General features: G+C 40.6%; 1 protein-coding gene across 1 annotated transcript in view; it reads left to right on the forward strand.

Moving 5' to 3' along the window:
- Positions 1-19,621, forward strand: part of LOC118359008 (BMP/retinoic acid-inducible neural-specific protein 3-like) — a 102,401-nt gene that overhangs the window by 20,937 nt on the left and 61,843 nt on the right. The window contains exons 4-5 of the mRNA XM_035737132.2: positions 13,578-13,768; positions 13,968-14,152. Of these exons, the coding sequence (XP_035593025.1) occupies positions 13,578-13,768; positions 13,968-14,152 (376 nt within the window). The remainder of the gene's footprint in view (positions 1-13,577; positions 13,769-13,967; positions 14,153-19,621) is intronic.

Genomic DNA, 19,621 nt, shown 5'->3' on the forward strand with positions numbered 1-19,621 from the left:
ACACACACACACACACACACACACACACACACACACACACACACACACACACACACACACACAAGGTTAAAAAGGTTCTGTAAATAGTTAGTTTGTTTGCCCTCAAAATAAATGGTTTATGATATGAGGTAGTGAGGCATATTACAAAAACACAGAAATGTACAGAAATATACAAATGTTTCTGTAAATTGTTTGTCCTCTTGTGATGATATGGAGTGCAGCGCATAGCCTAACAGAGTGTTTTTCTTTGTGCTTTTTTGAAAGAAAATTAAAATGGATAGGACACATTCTTTTCACCAAGTTATTGCTCTGCAACCACTTCAATACTCTTGATTGACAGTCTCTAGACTCAAGCTCTCCTGAACAAGGGTAAGAGAATTGTCAACTTTTTTAAAAGCCAAAAGTTGAGAAGAGAGATCCAGTGCCTGCTGAATGAAATTGACGGTTACATAAAAGGCAATGACGATCTAACAGCCACTGCTGCCATTCTTTTGTTGATGACCCACTTCAAAGAGAAGGGCGAATCTCTGTTCCTCTTGGTAGATGTAAGGAAGTGTTTTTATACTTATAAATTGTATATGATTAATGGTGTTTATACTGTACTATTACACATTATTTGAATATTTTAGATGTGTTTTGTGATTTTAGGTCACTGCGACTCGGGTTGATGTCAAATCGCAAATTCCTTTGCCAGACACACCAAGGCTGATCATGCTTGGTAATACATTTATTTGATTTAAGGTGGAACAGAATATACTATCTATAGTATTGTGGTACCTAGAGATGTGTACACTAACACCCTTACTTTTGTGAATTATGGTATGCTCTATTTGGGTTCCACAAAATGGATGGTGTCGACCGAGGGGAGAGTGGTCTGTGTTTTGGACAGTGAGTCCAACTTTGCTGCTGCCCTCTCTATGCTCTTCAGCACTTTCTATGTTTTTAACATAGAATACCAGGAGTCGGCCTCTGCAACCTTGGAGCTGATACAGAGGCAAGCATTGAACGTTCACTGATCCAGCACTTACATTTAGCATTTGTTAGTTACATTGCAATGATATTTCTTATTGTTATTTTTTCAATGCCTCAACTGATTTAATATATTCTATGTTGGGTTGTGCAGGTTCCTGGTTCGAATAAACCCTGAAGCACAGCGAAAGCGGGAGTGAGCCGCAAGACCAGAAAGGTTGTTCAGAGGAAGCCATTGCCAATTGACCCACATGTTAAACGCTTCTCGCAGACCTGAAGGAGTTTGAGTGGAAAAACTCCAACTTGTAAGTAAACAAACACACACACCTGATGAACACAAACTTTATTTGTCATTTGTCATCTGCCTTTTTACCCAGCGAGTAACAGTAGTAGTATTGATAGTAGTAGTGATAGCAATAGTAGTAGTAGTGATAGTAGTAGAGATAGTGATAGCAATCTCTCTTTATATTTCCATGTTTATCCTAGTTGACATATCAGACCTAAGGAGGATCAGAGTTTCAAAGATTGGGGTGATAATCTGAATGCCAACGAGACTTGTTTGCATCTCTCATTCTCTCATAAATCCTGCAATGCAGGTTGGGTCAGCAAATGATCTGCTTGCGCCATCCCGGAGCCTGTGTTGGCTTGCGGTAGGTAGCGTGCTTCTCTGGCTCCAGTCTAGCCCTGCTTGCTCCTCTCTATCCATCCTTCTCTCTCAGCCCATTTCTCGCTCGATCTCTCTCTCAAAGACAGGCAGGCAAGCAGTTGTTGTTATAGTTTTTTGTACAACTGTTGTTTTCCTATTTTTCATTGATCTGTTTAGATTTTTTTTCTTATATAATCCTGTATTTACAAGAATGACCTATTCTGATGTCTTGGTTTATGTTTGGTAGATTATTGGCCAGTATTTGTCAAGGTTGATATCACTGTATCTCTCTCTGACTCTCTCTCTCCCCTACTATCTGGAGTAGTGTTGCTCTTGTCAAATGTAGATCTTTGTGGATAAAGCGCAATTCATGTCATGAATTTGAATAAATATATATATTTGTACACGTATTGTTTTTTTGTTTTTTACAATATTACATTTCAGGGAGCTGTCTTAAAAGACAACCTGCAATGCTGCTTAGTACTGTAAAATAATTGTATATTACTGTAGGTATTTCCCTGTAAATGTACAGCATTAAACTGGCACCACAGTTGCCAGTTTAATACTGTAATTTTGCTTTACATCAGTGATGCTGTAATATAGTTTACAGCATGATTTTCCTTGCTGTAAAACCTATTACAGCATCCCGCTGATAGATTTACAGCATGGATGCAGTAATATGCTATGTTACCTCATCCCTAGGTGTAAAATAAAAATAATCCAGGAGGGTTTCCAAATAAAAATAAACCAGGGCTTCCAAATAAAAGTGTCAATGTATGCAATGTATGTAAGACTTTCAAATTTCCTCTTAAGTCTGCAAACTGGATCCCTGCATAGTCTCATTGAAGATGTCGATCACTTCTCCAGCCTCTCTGGACTGTACCATATTACGTATTGGATCGTTAACTGAGATAACTTTTACAATACCCCTTTGTTCATGAACACATTATTCCATGTCTGTGGAACTTGTTCAGTTTATGTTTCAGTTGTTGAATCTTCTTATGTTCATACAAATATTTACACGTTTAGTTTTCTGAAAATTAACGTAGTTGACAGTGAGAGGACATTTATTTTTTTGCTGAGTTTATATTGTGATCACTACATCCGATGGATCTCGATACTGCTGTAAAGCACATTTCTGTAGCATTTGTAGTGATATGTCATGACTGGCTTGTTCGGGTCAGGTTACCGTGGACCACACTCCTACAAGAGACATATCTCACACCCACCAGAGGGGGGAGATCGAGAAGTATGGAGGTGAGGGGTTTTATGACACCTCACCCCCATTGTAAATCTTAAGGCAGCAGACAAAAGCCTTTGTCCTCTCAGTTTGGAGGAATGGAATGCATGATGGGCCTATGGAGAACATACCTCAGAACAATAACATGCAATAAATGGACTTAGGGACAATATGTTTCGTCAGCCAAAATGGTAGTAATGACGGTAGATGGAATATGAAAATGAATATGAAAATGAATATGTTATTACAATTTAAATGACAATATTATAACAAAAAATTGTAACTTGACGAGTTTTCACATTATGTACCTGACGTTTTTGTGAGGAAAATGTCCAGATCAAAGATAATGTTTTCATAAAGATGAAATGTGAAGTTAGTTGTCTAAATTGGATCTGAGTAAAATCCAGACCTTGCCTCGTAACTAGAGAGAACTTGCCTTAAAACCTCTTAGAGCTACCCCACTACTTTTTAAAATTTCCACCTGAAGACATACGCAAATCTAACTGCCTGTAGCTCTGGCTCAGAAGCAAGGATATGCATATTCTTGGTACCATTTGAAAGAAAACCCTCTGAAGTTTGTGTAAATGGGAATTGAATGTAGGAGAATATAACACAATAGATCTGGTTTAGATAATACATTGAAAAAAAACATGCATTTTTTATTTTTATTGTTGTATCATCATCTTTAAAATGAACAAGATAAAACAAACATTCAGATAGGATGATGGGGACAATTTCAGTAAAACATATAAGAGGGCAGCAGTACTTGTGCAAAGTTTCAGAGTGATAACTTCCAAAATGAGCGTGCTACATGACATTTATCATGAAGTCACCCCGGTGTCCCACACAAGTAGCCCAATGTACCCAAGTGGTCAAATTGGTGAAGGTATACATTTTGAAACAAATAACTATATACAAAATGCCAAAATGGTATTCTAACACACACACCCCCAAAATTGAGAAAGAAATATGAAGAAAAAAATATACATTTACAAAATAACATGGGTAACTATTTACACACTTTCAATATTTGGAAGACCCTCAGTCCTCTATCAAATCAAATGTATTTATATAGCCCTTCGTACATCAGCTAATATCTCAAAGTGCTGTACAGAAACCCAGCCTAAAACCCCAAACAGCAAGCAATGCTGGTGTAGAAGCACGGTGGCTAGGAAAAACTCCTTAGAAAGGCCTAAACCTAGGAAGAAACATAGAGAGGAACCAGGCTATGAGGGGTGGCCAGTCCTCTTCTGGCTGTGCCGGGTGGAGATTATAGCAGAACATGGCAGAGATTTTCAAACGTTCATAGATGACCAGCAGGGTCAAATATTAATAATCACAGTAGTTGTAGAGGGTGCAACAGGACAGCACCTCTAGAGTAAATATGAACAGTTTAGGGTTCCATAGCCAGAACAGTTGAAACTGGAAGAGCAGCAAGGACAGGTGGACTGGGGACAGCAAGGAGTCATCATGCCAGGTAGTCCTGACACATGGTCCTAGGGCTCAGGTCCTCCGAGAGAGAGAAAGAGAGAATTAGAGAGAGCATACTTAAATTCACACAGAACACAGGATAAGACAGAAGAAGTACTCCAGATATAACAAATTGACTCTAGCCCCCCGAAAAACTACCGCAGCATAAATACTGGAGGCTGAGACAGGAGGGGTCAGTAGACACTGTGGCCCTATCCGATGAGACCCCCGGAGAGGGCCAAACAGCAAGGATATAACCCCACCCACTTTGCCAAAGCTCTACACAATATTGTGCTGCTGATGCCAGGTGCTATAGCAGTCTCTTTCTGCTGTAAAGCAGAGGGTCACCAAGCATGTGGCGCAGGTGATGGGGGACTTCATTTTGCAAAGGACACAGCGACGCCTCCATGCTGTGCCCTTTTGGCCCTGAGGCACATCCATTCCTGCAGAAATAAATTTGGGCAGATGAACACCACTTGTGGCAGGAGCTGGATGAACCAACTTCAGTGGGGGATGGACACCTTGGCCCTGAGGGCTGCCATTCGGAGTCAGTGTCTCTGTGAAAGAGAATGTTCAGTTAGAATAGTTTCACATATGAGCCCTGTATCAACAGATATATATAGAGTACAGGGAACATAAGGTTGAATATATTATTATAGACCTGCTAGATCTACTGTCTCTGTTATAGTATGACATTTCAGCTAGATCTACTGTATTTATTGTATTACAACAGACCAGCTGTATCTACTGTCTCCATTTCACTTTGGCCATTGTTGTGTGCCTGCCCTCCTCTCGACAGCCTCAAATAGGCTATTTCATGTGGGTTGGGGTGGGGCGGCAGACACACGCATCTCACATTTCATTAGATTACATTTTTATATATTGCACCTGCAAATTAGATTGCTCAGATGTGCGAGTGCCTTTTTGAATTTTATATATTGCTTCTGAAAAAAAAACACAAATAATATTTTATATCATTAATTTCAAACAAGGGCATAAGCATGAGAATAACTAATCAGTCCAAAACGATGTCCTCTCTGTTCAAATAAATATTCCTCCACTTGGGAATCCCTAAATGAACCTGAACCAGGTTGCAGGCACTTGTTACAGTTTGAAGCTTTTTCGTGAGTGGACGGCTTGATGAAAGCCAGAATCACCCAGAAAATATACCTCTCTGTTAATATGACATACATCATCAAGCATTTCACACATATTAACTAGATGCTGACTGTTAGCACTTGGTCTATAGGAGCTTCCATAAGAATGGGCTTTAGGTGAGGCAGATTAACCTGTAGCCATATCACTTAAACAGTATTTAACATGAAATCTTCTCTTAAGTTTTACAGGAATCTGGTTCTGAATATAGACTGACACAGTCCCCATCGGCATTTCTTTCTTTTCTGTAAATGTTATAACCATGTTTTGCTACCACTGTGTAATCAAAGGTATTATCTAAGTGAGTTTCAGAGATAGTCAGAATATGAATGTAATCTGTTTCAAGGAGTTTATTGATTTCATGAATCTTGTTTCTTAGGCTACATTTGTTTATGTGGGCTATTTTTTTTATTTTTCTGGGATACTGCTTAGTTAAAAAAAAAACTTTACTGGGAAGTTTATCAGAAGTAGACATGCCAATGTTATTTATCTTTGAGCTGATATTGCAGGGTGAGCTGCACACAGTGGACTTCCTACTACGGCACACAGCCGCAGTTCTAACAGTATAACTATGGTTCATAGGCACATGATTACTGCATACAATAGCTGTAGGACCAACAGAGGCATTCAGGGAAGTTAGAGGGACATAAATTAAGTTATTTACATTGTGTCTGCCAACACCCCTGGGGCAATGTACATTTTCAGTAGCAGAGACACAATGGTAGGGCTTATCTGAGCTGGGCTTGGGTCATTGATAAGTCAATGTCTCAACGTAGCCTTGAAGTGCGCGGACAGAAGTCCAGGAGCCAAGATGATTTGGATGGACTTCGTCATTCATCTTTTGTATACAAAAGGTGTCAAAATGATCTGTAAAAATGATTCCAAAAGAGCTACAATAATGTTTTAGCCAGGTGTGTTTTGCAAGTAGCTTGCTGAATCTTTCACATTTGCAGCCCAACAATGGTACCAAATCTGAAATAATTAGCCACTTTTTGGAATCTTTCAGTGCTGGAATTGGTTCTTTAAAATACATTTTCAGACTTTCCCGAGCTGTCCTCCTAATGCCGTTTGACTCCACATGGACTACTACAGCGTCAGCTCCCGGCAACTATCGTAGAACGGTCGGAAACAGCCTCGGAACGGACGGAAACAGTCTTTCAAATGTCCTTTTGATGTTGTTGGGGGCATGTTCACTCATGGGATGATTGATTCCATTGGGATCATAGCTGTTAACCATTCCCATACTTCTCTCTTTCATCTCTGTATCCCACTTTAGTCTCTCTCTATCTCTCTTTTGTCTCTCTTGCATCTCACTCTCTTTCGTCACTCTCCCTTGCTCACTTTCATGCTCACTTTTCATCTCTCTCTTCTTCATCTCTCTCATCTCTCTTTCTCATTCGTCTCTCTTTCTCTTTCGTATCTCTCTCTTTCGTCCCTCTAGTCTCTCTTTTGTCTTTCTCTTTTGTAAGTGTTTGTAAGGGTAAGTTCTTTTGATGTTGTTGGTATATCATGTTCACTCATGGGATCATTGCTTTTGTTATTATCAAAGCTGTTAACCATCCCGATACTCCATCACTGATTTCGTCTCTCTCCAGCTCCTTCATCTCTGTCCCTCTCTCTCATGTCTTTCATCTCTGTATCCCTTGTCTCTCTTTGTCTCTCTCTCTTTCAATTCTCCATCTCTCGTCTCCCTCGCTCTTTCATTTCTGTTACTCTTTCATCTCTCTCTTTCCTCTCTCCCTCTCTTGTCGCTCTCTCTCTCTCGTCTCCCACTCTCTCATTTCGCTCTCTCTCGTCACTCTCTTTCATCTCTTTTCTCTTTAGTGTTTCTGTCTTTCGTGTCTCTCTCATCCCTCTCTTTCGTCTCTCTCTGGCATCTCTCTCTGTCGTTGCTTTCCTCTCTCTCCTCACTATCTTTTGTCTCTCTCTCTTTTGTCTCTCTCTCTTGCTTTTGTATTGATCTCTCTCATATCACTCCCTTTTGTCTCTCTCTCCCTTTTCATCTCTTCATGTCATCTCTTTTTCTCTTTTGGCTCTTTACTTTGACTTCAGGTATGACGACTTTGAAGTCTTTGCAAGCAAAAGGATCTTTCTTCCTGATCTGAAAATGGTCAACTATTCTTCTGTTGCTGATTCCACGTTGTGCACGTTGAACATTCAGAGGGATCAGTGTCAAATAATATTGAACACAGAGCACAGTAGTAGTAAAATAATATCTTCAACTTGTAAAAGAGCAAAGATTGTACAGTATAAGCTCTACTGTGTGAGAGAGCGAGAGAGTTTGTGTCCTAAGATCCCTGTAGCTGGTTCCTCCACTCTGATTTCACATTTCCCCAGCACTACTTTTCAATACATTTGAAAACAAATAATAACATAAGCTTAATTTGAAAGAAAAGTAGTTGAATATTGGAATGTTTCTCAAAATACAATTTGTAAAGTATTGGCATGTATTTACAATTACTTCAAATACATATCGTTGGAAATATTTTAAAGACAGTATTTTCAAATAAATATTTGGTATACACTACCGTTCAAAAGTTTGGGATCACTTAGAAATGTCCTTGTTTTTGAAAGAAAAGCACATTTTTGGTCCATTAATAATAACATAACATTGATGAGAAATACAGTGTAGACATTGTTACTATTGGAGCTGGAAATGTTTGATATGTAATGGAATATCTACATAGGCGTACAGAGGCCCATTATCAGCGACCATCACTCCTGTGTTACAATGGCACGTTGTGTTAGCTAATCCAAGTTTATAATTTTAAATGGCTAATTGATCTTTAGAAAACTATTTTGCAATTATGTTAGAATGGCTGAAAACTGTTGTCCTGATTAAAGAAGCAATAAAACTGGCATTTAGACTCGTTGAGTATCTGGAGCATCAGCCTTTGTGGGTTTGATTACAGACTAAAAGAAAGCACTTTCTTCTGAAACTCGTCAGTCTATTCTTATTCTGAGAAATGAAAGCTATTCCATGCGAGAATTTGCCAAGAAACTGAAGATCTCGTACAACGCTATGTACTCCCTTCACAGAACAGCACAAACGTGTTCTAACCAGAATAGAACGAGGAGTGGGAGGCCCCGGTGCACAACTGATCAAGAGGACAGGTATATTACAGTGTCTAGTTTGAGAAACAGATGCCTCACAAGTCCTCAACTGGCAGCTTCATTAAATAGTACCCTTCAAAACACCAGTCTCAATGTCAACAGTGAAGAGGCGACTCCAGGATGCTGGCCTTCAATGCAGAATTGCAAAGAAAAAGCCAATTAAAAGACAAGATTAAGATGGGCAAAAGAACACAGACTCTGGACAGAGACATGGCTTCTTCTTTGCAACTCTGCCTAGAAGGCCAACTTTTACTTTGCTTTTGGTGGGGGATCATCCTGTGTTTTGCTAGTGAACTTTGTGGCAAGATCGATGATATCTGCAGTAAGGACAGCCTTCTCAGTGGCATTGCACCATGGCAGTTTAAATTGTGGATCCAAGACTGAGGCAATCTGGTATGGGTTAATCTGCTCATAAACAGTCAGGCGCTTATCAACAACTTATTTTGACAAGCTTTTCATTGTACCTGGTAGAGCAATTGGTGAGATGTTTAGTCAGTCCTCTGCATAGGAATGATGATGTTGGCAATGATTATGTTGAATCCTTGCTCACACAATCTGTGGCAACATCAAAGGGGTTAGGATGTCCACAGCATCAGCGAGGATATACGTTTTATGCATGGATAGCTTGGTGACAGGCAGTGTGTCAACATTTTCAGTTGATCATTCTACCTTGTGACAGTGGCTGGTTGCAGACAATTCTCCCCTTCAAGGCGATCCTGTGCAAATGTTGACTTGCGTTAGTGGGAGACAATGTTAACGTCTTTGGAAACGGCTTTCATAAGGTTATATACAGACTGAAAGCAATCTTTAATGGTGAGCAGTATTGTGTGAGTATAGCAACGTTCATGCTGTGAAAAGTGAACTTCATCAAGGTCAATGGAACTTACAGGTTGCAGACCTTTCTCCTCTTCATCACCAGTATCCTCTTTTTTTTAGAGGATGTGTCAACTTCAAAATTAGCAAAAGAAGCAACCATGTACTTATAGAATTTTAAATACATATTTTATTTTTAGTCTAACTTTGAGAGCAGAGTATTTGAGGCTATTTGAAATATGTTTTGGTAAAATATGTTTGAAAGGGTTTCAAATAGTACCCCAGGAAAGTTTGTGAAAGTATTTTTGCTAGACTATTTGGTTTTTACAAATAACCATTCACATATTCAAATAAAATAAATTGTTTTGGGCTATGTATTTGAAAATACTCAAATAAGTATTTTCAATAACTATTACTAAATACACATGTATTTGAACCTAGGTCTGACACTCACAGACACACACTAGTTGGAATCCCTGTTGCTCACATACTGCCAGGGGCCAGTGGTGGAATTGCCCAGCTAACCCACCAGTATGTGTGTGTGTGTGTTTGTCCTTGATAACCTGCAGCGGAATCCATAACTGTCCATCAGAAATCCCCAGAAGCTTTGTGTCGATTACGGTTAAGCTCTCCTCCACTCCCTCGCTCATTTATTCCCTTGTTCCCTCTCCCTCCCTCCCTTTCTCCCCCTCAGCTTAGTGGAAGGAGTACCATTAATGGCCCCTCGTTATAGAGAAATCCGTCATGAAACAGGCCCTAATGAACTGATTCCCGTTGGCTACTTTATTTTTTCACTTGTTTTTTCCTCTGTGGAAATTCTCATTGGTGAGATTTTGATTGACAGTTAGCACAGACTCTTGGGGGTGTTCTCTCCAGAAATAAATGAGTGTTGCTGTGTGTGTGCGCAAGTGTATATACGTGCATATCTGCTTGTTGTAAATTCCACGACAGAACACCCAGTGTAATGGCAGTGTGTAACATCACATCAGCATGCGTCTCTACACAGCACATATGAGATCAGAATTTTTACACTCACAGTGTTTTAATATTGCAGTTTGTAAAGCTTTATTTGCATATTTTCCATTATGCCTTTCAAGTGAATGTGAGGGATACCCACCCATGACTGTGTTTGTAAGTGACAGAGACATGGTTGTTGCATTCAATACATTCTATTCCTGAAGTGTTTACCAAGTGACTTCCTAAGTGAATGTGTTTGAAGTAAAAGTAAACCCTTATGACGATATAGTATATTCTGAAAGTATTCAGACCCCTTCACTTTTCCCACATTTTGTACATTATAGCCTTATTCTAAAATGTATTAAACATGTTTTCCTTATCAATCTACACCCCATAAAGAAGTAAGCATAAACATGATTTTAGATATTTCTGAAAATGTATTCCCAATAAAATCAGAATCACCTTATTTACATAAGTATTCAGACCCTTTGCTATGAGACTCTAAATTGAGCTCAGGTGCAAACTGTTTCCATTGATCATCCGTGAGATGTTTCTAAAACTTGGGGTAAATCTAATTGATTGGGCATGATATGGAAAGGCACACACCTGTCTATGTAAGGTTCCACAGTTGTCAGAGCAAAAACCAAGCCATGAGGTTGAAGGAATTGTTCGTATAGAGTTGCACTTCTTCCCTCATATGGGTCTCAGTCACCTGGGGTCCAGAGAGGGGAGAAGTCAAACTTGTCTATCACATGTCCCTGGTGCTATGCAAGAATATCAGATAGAGAGGAGGACAGGAGGAAACATTGTCTTCATATGTGAATGTGTCTTTACCTATTTTAAACCATGTGAAGGGATGGCGTGATTAATGGGGAACCAATTATTGTGTCCACAATGTTTGTGTGCCAGTCACTCCCTCCTTTGGCCTTGGGGAAGGTAAGGCGTGACAAGATGTGTGGGGTAGTGTCTGGAACAATTGTACGCCATCTCTGATGTACAATTGTACGTCATCCTATACCTAGTGAATAACCCAGAGACTCACTCCCCTCGGGACATTACATTTGATTTATGCCATAGAATGAGTTGGTGTCTCTGTACTGTGAAGTACAAGGGACGAGATCAGAGCCGTGTCTTAGGGGCCAAACTCTGTACAATAAGAACAGTTTTCATAACAAAAGCAATCTGGCTGGGGGACACTCCTTTCTCATATATCAAGTCTCACCATTTGACCCATTCCATGCATCTGTTGTTTGTCATGTAGACCAAGATGGTGTATCTTTAATATAAAATCAATGTTTTATTATTTGTATCAGAGCTGCTCGCCACAACACTTGGGAGTGTTGAGTCGACCAGCCTCAATATTGTGGAAGCAAATTGCTCTATGCTCCCCTATTAATAAGGTTTGAATAATGCAATATCCTGATTGATGATTGACCTTGTCTCTCCTCATTATTGATTAGAATTTCCACGACAATATACAATCCATGTCTCAATTGTCTCAATTATTCTTTAACCTGTCTCCTCCCCATCATATACTCTGATTGAAGTGGATTTAACATGTGACATCAATATGAGATCATAACTTTCACCTGGTCAGTCTGTCATGGGAGGAACTGTTCTTAATGTTTTGTATACTCTGTACATTTCATAATGACTTTAGTTATGGCCTAGTTATCCTCAACATTGTGGTCTGAAACTCTTGGCTCATGGGCCACATCAGACCTCCAAGTCACAATAATATGGTTTGTGAAGTGATTAGTAATTCCCACCGGAATCCAGCCAGAGTGAGGATATCCAACAATTTGACTATTTTATCACCCACAACCTGTATTCAAAATGACTGCTATTGTGAAGGACTTGACAAAAAAAACTACCTAAACCATCTAAATTGTAACAACCATCTCAGTAACAGGTGCAATTACAGATTGGATTAGTTTAGTTCAAATAATCAATCAATGTTTATGCAGAAACACAAATATTACAATACATTTCTATAAATCAACCTGCAACAAAGTATTCTGGGAAAATGTGAACAAGGCCCCTTCCACGTCTTTTTTACTCAGAGTTAATGGAAATTAACTCAACACAGTTGAGTAACAACACCACACAGTGTTGATTCCAAAGTGATTCGTTTAACACTTTGTGTATTCACCACATGTGGTGTCAATTGCAATCCCACTGGTGTTAAAGCTGCAATATGTAACTTTTTGGGTGACCTGACCAAATTCACATAGAAATGTGAGGTATAAATATAGTATCCTTGCTGTGGTGGAACACTCACAACATGGACTGCTTATAATGGAATAATACACCTCAGCAGCACTCATGTCGGACAGTTTTACAATTCTGCTTTCTTCTTTCCATAACAGGCTTGACCACTAAACCCTGGTTATTATGGGCTATTTGAGCCACATGGTAATCTAGATAAAGACTGTTGGAACCCTGCTCTGCCAGCATGGATATCAAGACCCTTTATCCTCATCAGAGGGTCTTAGCCTCTACAGAGGACCCTCGAGAGCAGCTCATCAGCACAGTGTGTGTGTGTGTGTGTGTGTGTGCTTGCGCCCTTTGAGCAGAATGTCTTCCCCAGTGATTACAAACCAGTCCAGCCGCAGGGCATCACAAGTCACTCTACACAACCGAGATTGCACCATTGTGTAAAAAGTGTTGGGGAAGGACAGTGTTTTCACGATAGGCACAGAGTAATTATCAGAACACATTGAAAACAGCATGGTACCATTCATCTTTTAGGAAATGGCACATAAAGATCCAAATGCCACCGGAGTTGCTGTGCAGACATGATATTTTCCACCCAGCATGGCCTGAATATGAATATGAGTATTCTAATGCAGCCCAAGCTGTGTCGTTCTGTCCACTCTGCAATTGGAACAGTATAATCCTATGTTGTATTCTTCTTTCAATACTCAGAGCACAGATAAACATTGGCCTCATTCTGGGGCGGTGCCAGGGACTCTGCAGACCTTTAGACGGTCCACTCTTCATTTTGGCAGAGTTGGCACTGGGGTTGTGCGCTGGGTCTGGCTGTAACATGCTCTTGAGCCCTTTTTCTCTCTCTTCACTATGACTATGATAGAGGGTGTTTGCTAATGGAGTGTGCCCTGCCAGTGTGTGTGTGTGTGTGTGTGTGCATCCCGGCCTGTGAGCTTGTTTGTGTGTGTGTGTGCGTACTAATGTTTGTGTGTGACATTGCAGGGAGTTTGGCCGCTGGAAGGTGAACAGTCTGGCTCTAGAGAGACAGGATAACAATGGTCTGGCTCTGCCTCTGGACCCCGAGTTCCTTCAGACCATAAGGCACCTGGGCAGACGGCCCAGCCTCAGCTCTATCACAGACAGCATCATCAGGAAGTACGGAACACACTTTCTACTCTCAGCCACCCTGGGGGGTAAGAATAATAAACCTTTTATTTATTGGTGGAATGATTGGAAGGCCTATTTCTTTCCACTCAATCTTTATGCTGCTGATTCTCAGGTTCAGAAACACATTCTCTCTGTGCTGTATAGGTGTCGTGTTGGATGTGGACTATTCCCGGCCCAGTTCTCAGTGCATATTCTGCGCCGTTCTGTGCCCTTGTTTGTGTTTAGGGGAGGAGTCGTTAATGATCTTTGTGGACAAGCGGAGGTTGAGTAGGACAGTGGAGGCAAGCGAGGCCAACGGTACGGCCGTGACTCTGGAGGCACTCCACCAGCTGGCTGCATCCTACTTCATCGACAGGGAAGGCACCTTGCGCAAGCTACACCACATCCAAATAGCATCCACAGCCATCAAGGTAACCATACAATGGTTAGAATAAACCTAGCAGTTTTGCTTTGTAGTTCCATCTGTGATGTGTGCTGTAGTTGTGTCTGTTGGCGCCAGGATGAAAGTTTCCTAAATAGCAGGATGTGTGTTTGATTTAAATATCATCAATTCATTCCGTCTTTCATTCCCAGAGCTCTCTAGGTGGGACCATCATTATTACTGAATAATGAGTCTGATCGGCTGAGGTTGCCCTTTTCACAGCAGGACGTTTGGCAGTTTCCATGTGAGCCTGTGGTATATTTACATGTACCTGTGACAATGACAGGATTATCAATGAGGAATTTCCCTAGCACAGGCACCTTGTATTAGAGCGATGTTTCCCAAATGGTAGTTTTGGACCAGCTGGTAAGTCATCCCAGCTAATTTAAGTTTCTTTAAGTAATTGTATAAAACTACACTGCTGGACTGTTTTGCTCATAATGGGGCTTTGGGAACCACTGTGATGGTCGTCCCTAACAAAATTATACAACTGGGTGTTGATTCCTAACATTATCTGAGATTAATTAAAAACTCACTTGCTGTTCTGTAAGCGTCCTTCCATTTTTCATTGACTCATCCCAGTGCTATCCCATCATGGGCAACCACAGACAGATAAGGCATAGTCATTAAATTGGCAAAAGGACACACCATGGCTGTGTTGGAAGTGTCCTCGTGGACAAAGTGTTGCTAAAATCCTCTGATTAAGATGAATGGAGCAGAAGTTCTCGGGAGTTGCATTTGTTGGGAGGCAGTTTCAGGTGACTGATGTGAAATATTCACAGCATCAGCAGGCTTTAATTCAGGCCATGGATTTCTACCTCACTTAATGTGAAGACGGATGGCAAGACAAAAGCTTCTCAGAGAGAGCACCGGACAATGGCTTTTAGAGATTTTCAAGAGGAGAAAACCCTGTAGCTACTGAATTGAATTTAATTGCACCTTTATTTAACCAGGTAGGCTTAGTTGAGAACAAGTTCTCATTTATAACTGCGACCTGGCCAAGATAAAGCAAAACAGTGCGACAAAAACAACAACAGAGTTCCACATCGGATAAACAAATGTACAGTCAGTAACAAAATAGAAAAGTCTATGTACAGTGTGTGCAAACATAGTAATAATTAAGGAGGTAAGGCAACAAATAGGCCATAGAGGCAAAATAATTACAATTTAGCATTAACAATGGAGTGATAGACGTGCAGATGGTGACGTGCAAGTAGAGATTCTGGGGTGCAAAAGAACAACAACAAAAAATACAATATGGGGATGAGGTAGTTGGGTGTGCTACTTACAGAGGGGCTGTGTATAGGTACAATGACCGGTAAGCTGCTCTGACAGCTGATGCTTAAAGTTAGAGAGGGAGATATGTCTCCAACTTCAGTGATTTTTACAATTTGTTCCAGTCAATGGCAGCAGAGAACTGGAAGGAAAGGCGGCCAAATTAGGTGTTAGGCTTTGGGATTGACCAGTGAAATATACCTGCTGGAGCATGTGCTACGGGTGGGTGTTGCTATGGTGACCAGTGAGCTGAGATAAGGCAGGGCTTTACCTAGATGACCAGGAGCCAGTGGGTTTGGCGACGAATATGTAGCGAAGGCCAGCCAACAAGGGCATACAGGTCGCAGTGGTCAGTAGTATATGGGGCGTAGGTGACAAAACAGATGGTACTGTAATAGACTAAATCCAATTTGCTGAGTAAAGTGTTAGATGCTGTTTTGTAAATGTCATCGCTGAAGTCAAGCATCGGTAGGATAGTCAGTTTTATGAGGGTACGTTTGGCAGAATGAGTGAAGGAGGCTTTGTTGCCAAATAGGAAGCCAATTCAAAATTACATTTTGAATTGGAGATGCTTAATGTGAGTCTGGAGGAGAGTTTACAGTCTAAACAGACACCTAGGTATTTGTAGTTGTCCACATATTATAAGTAAGAACCGTCCAGAGTAGTGATGCTAGTCGGGTGGGCGGGTGCGGGTAGCAATCGGTTGAAGGACATGCATTTAGTTTTACTTGCATTTAAAAGCAGTTGGAGGCCACGGAAGGAGTGTTGTATGGTATTGAAGCTCGTTTGTAGGTTTGTTAACACAGTGTCCAAAGAAGGGCTAGATGTATACAGACACAGAATGGTGATTCAGAGAATCACCAGCAGCAAGAGCGGCGTCATTGATATATACAGAGAAAATAGTCAGCCCAAGAATTCAACCTTGTGGCACCCCCATAGAGACTGCCAGAGGTCCAGACAACAGGCCCTCCGATTTGCACACTGAACTCTATCTGAGAAGTAGTTGGTGAACCAGGCGAGGCAGTCATATGATAAACTAAGGCTATTGAGTCTGCCGAAAAGAATGCGGTGATTGACAGAGTTAAAGGCCTTGGCCAGGTCGATGAAGATGGCTGCACAGTACTGTCTTTTTTCGATGGCGGTTATGATATCGTTTAGGACCTTGAGCGTGGCTGAGTTGCACCCATGACCAGCTCGGAAAGCAGATTGCATAGTGGAGAAGGTACGTTGGGATTCGAAATGGTCGGTGATCTGTTTGTTAACTTGGCTTTCTAAGATTTTAGAAAGGTAGGGCAGGATGAATAGAGGTCTATAACAGTTTGGGTCTAGAGTGTCTCCCCATTCGAAGAGGGGGCTGACCGCGGCAGCTTTCCAATCTTTGGGGATCTCAGACGATACGAAAGAGAGGTTGAAGACTAGTCATTTTTTAAAATATTTTTCTTACAATTCTAGCACAGGCGTTCCGCAAGAAACATGTCAAATGAATTCCATTGGAACGAGAGCTAACTCTGTCTGGACCGCTCGTCACGAGTCTGACACTCTGCAAGACCCATGACTCATTCAGCTCCCATTCCCCCCTCCTTTATAGCAGAAGCCTAAAACAAGTTTCAAAGATGGTTGACATCTAGTGGAAGCCTTAGGAAGTGCAACTTGACCCCATAGACACTGTGTATTCGGTAGGCCAGGCTTTGAAAAACTACAAACCTCAGATTTCTCACTTCCTGGTTGGATTTTTCTTAGGTTTTCACCTGCCATATGAGTTCTATATACTCACAGACAAGACATCATTCAAACAGTTTTAGAAACTTCAGGGTGTTTTCTATCCAATACTACTAATAATATGCATGTATTAGCATCTGGAACTGAGTAGAATGCAGTTTACTCGGGATATGCATTTCATCCAAAAGTGAAAATGCTGCCCCCTATCCCAGGTTAATTAAAAAAATATTTATATATTTGGACCCTCTAATAGGTGTTGCAACAAATAATTTTAGAAAGAGAGGGTCCAGATTGTCCAGCCCAGCTGATTTGTAGGGATACGGATTTTGCTGCTCTTTCAGAAAATCAGCTGTCTGGATTTGGGTGAAGGATAACCAGGGGGGAGGGGGCTTGGGCACATTTCTGCGGGGGGTACAGAGCTGTTGGCCAGGGTAGGTGTAGCCAGGTGGCCGTAAGAAAAATGCTTACTGAAATTATCGTAGATTTATCAGTGGTGCCAGTGTTTCCTTGCCTCAGTGCAGTGGGCAGCTGGGAGGAGCTCTTATTCTCCAGTGTCCCAAAACTTTTTAGAAGTGTAACACGCCGGGTAAAAACGAAAGGGAATGAGAAAATGAAATAGATGAGGAGGGGAAGTGGTGCCTCTACAATTACGCATGAGAGACAAATCATCGGTTCCATTTCAATAATTTCTTCGAGAGCTTGCCCCATTTGTCAGCCATTTTGGGTATGAGTTAAGGTGTCTCACGCTGTCCGTAATAAATCGTTCTTTAACCTACCAGTGAGTACGGAACACAAACAGGAAACACTAAAAGCACCAGGTGGACATAAATCAGGTGGTTTGATTTACAACTCTGGTCAATTTCTACTTCTATTGCAATTAGCTTGAAAAACAACTAGCCATCGATGTGAGAAAGGATAGAGGAGTGTTTTTCACCCAATGTTCTGGTCTGCTAGGATGTGGTGTTTAGTCATTCATGTCCTGTTATGGTTCATTTGTAGGAGAATTAAGATTTGTTATGGTTAAGCTTTGGAACGCAAGATAAATATAGTGAAGAATGACAGTAGCAGCAGTTCAAGATGTAGAACGGATTTGATGGAAAAACTAGCTATTTCAATATGTAAATGATAGACACTAGTTTGCCAAGATAGTCAGAACACATCATCAAATACATAAAGAAAGGTATTATGATCATCAGACAAATTACTGTCATCACTGAATGATGGGACAACATTATTTACTTGAAGATTTATTATACTTTAAGATTTTGCTTGTTGGCTAGACTAGCTCAGACCAGGGATGGGCAGCTACACTCCTCGGGGACAGATTGTAAACATACCCCCCATCCCTAGCAAACACAGCTGATTAAACTAATTGCCTTCTAAACTGAAGATCATGATTAGTTGATTATTGGTGTCAGGTGTGTAAGCTGGTGCTGGGACAAAAGTGACACCAATCAGGACTCCGGGGACTGGGGTTGTCTACACCTGGCCAAGACCATACTTAGCGGCAGATGGCAAAGAGATGGTCTGATTGGCCTGTCTGAATTTGTTAAGGCTTGTGATTCAATGTCAGATAGAACCGTATAGAGCCAATGGGTTCAAATGGGTTTATGCAGATCAAATTTACTAGTTTTTCCTTTTTTTCACTTTACTTTTTCAAAAATCTAACTTCACAGATATATGAAGAACCATCTGAAGATATGTTACTGACAGATTTTTGACAGAAATGTCAGATAGAACCTTACAGTATTGCCGTGTCTTTACTATCATTGAATTGAAGACTTAGTTTTTATCAAAGATTCTCTGTAATTAGTATTACGCGAAACTGATTAATCAATTAATTAGGAAGTCGGGGCACCAAGGAAAAAATTCAGATTACAAAGTTATCATTTCCTAAAATAACTTTTCAGATATTTTCATATCTAATCCATAGTCTTCTGATTAATGAATTATTTACTGTACCTCACGTTAGTCTCATTCCAAACGTCGTAAATTGTTGGTTATCTGCACGAACCCAGTCATTTAAATCATGTATTTATTACTTACTAAGTAATTCACAGAAATGCATAAACAAAGCACAAAGTAAATATAGTTACAAGAAATGATGAGGGAATGTGCCCTAGTGGGCTAAACCGGCATCACGGCTTGGTGGACAAAACGGGGAGTGGGGGTCAGCTGAGAAGTCACAACAGAGTTGATAATTATAACAATTGAAATGATAATCCTTTGCGCTCACTCATTCGGGAACAATTGCAATCAATATATAAATATTTACCCTCAGTGTGTGGTCTTGATCGCTGGTGAAAAGTCTGTTTCCTTTGTAGAATTCTCTCTCTCTCTCTGGGGATAGTTCTGAGTGACATTCATTCATGTTGTTGTTGAATGGATGTTTCGGCGGTTGTCGTTCTTCGCGTTCAATGATACCGAATTACTAGCTGCAGACTAGTAATTAATATCAAAGATT

The sequence above is a fragment of the Oncorhynchus keta genome, chromosome 26, assembly GCF_023373465.1.
Source record: "Oncorhynchus keta strain PuntledgeMale-10-30-2019 chromosome 26, Oket_V2, whole genome shotgun sequence".
Lineage (NCBI taxonomy): Eukaryota > Metazoa > Chordata > Actinopteri > Salmoniformes > Salmonidae > Oncorhynchus > Oncorhynchus keta.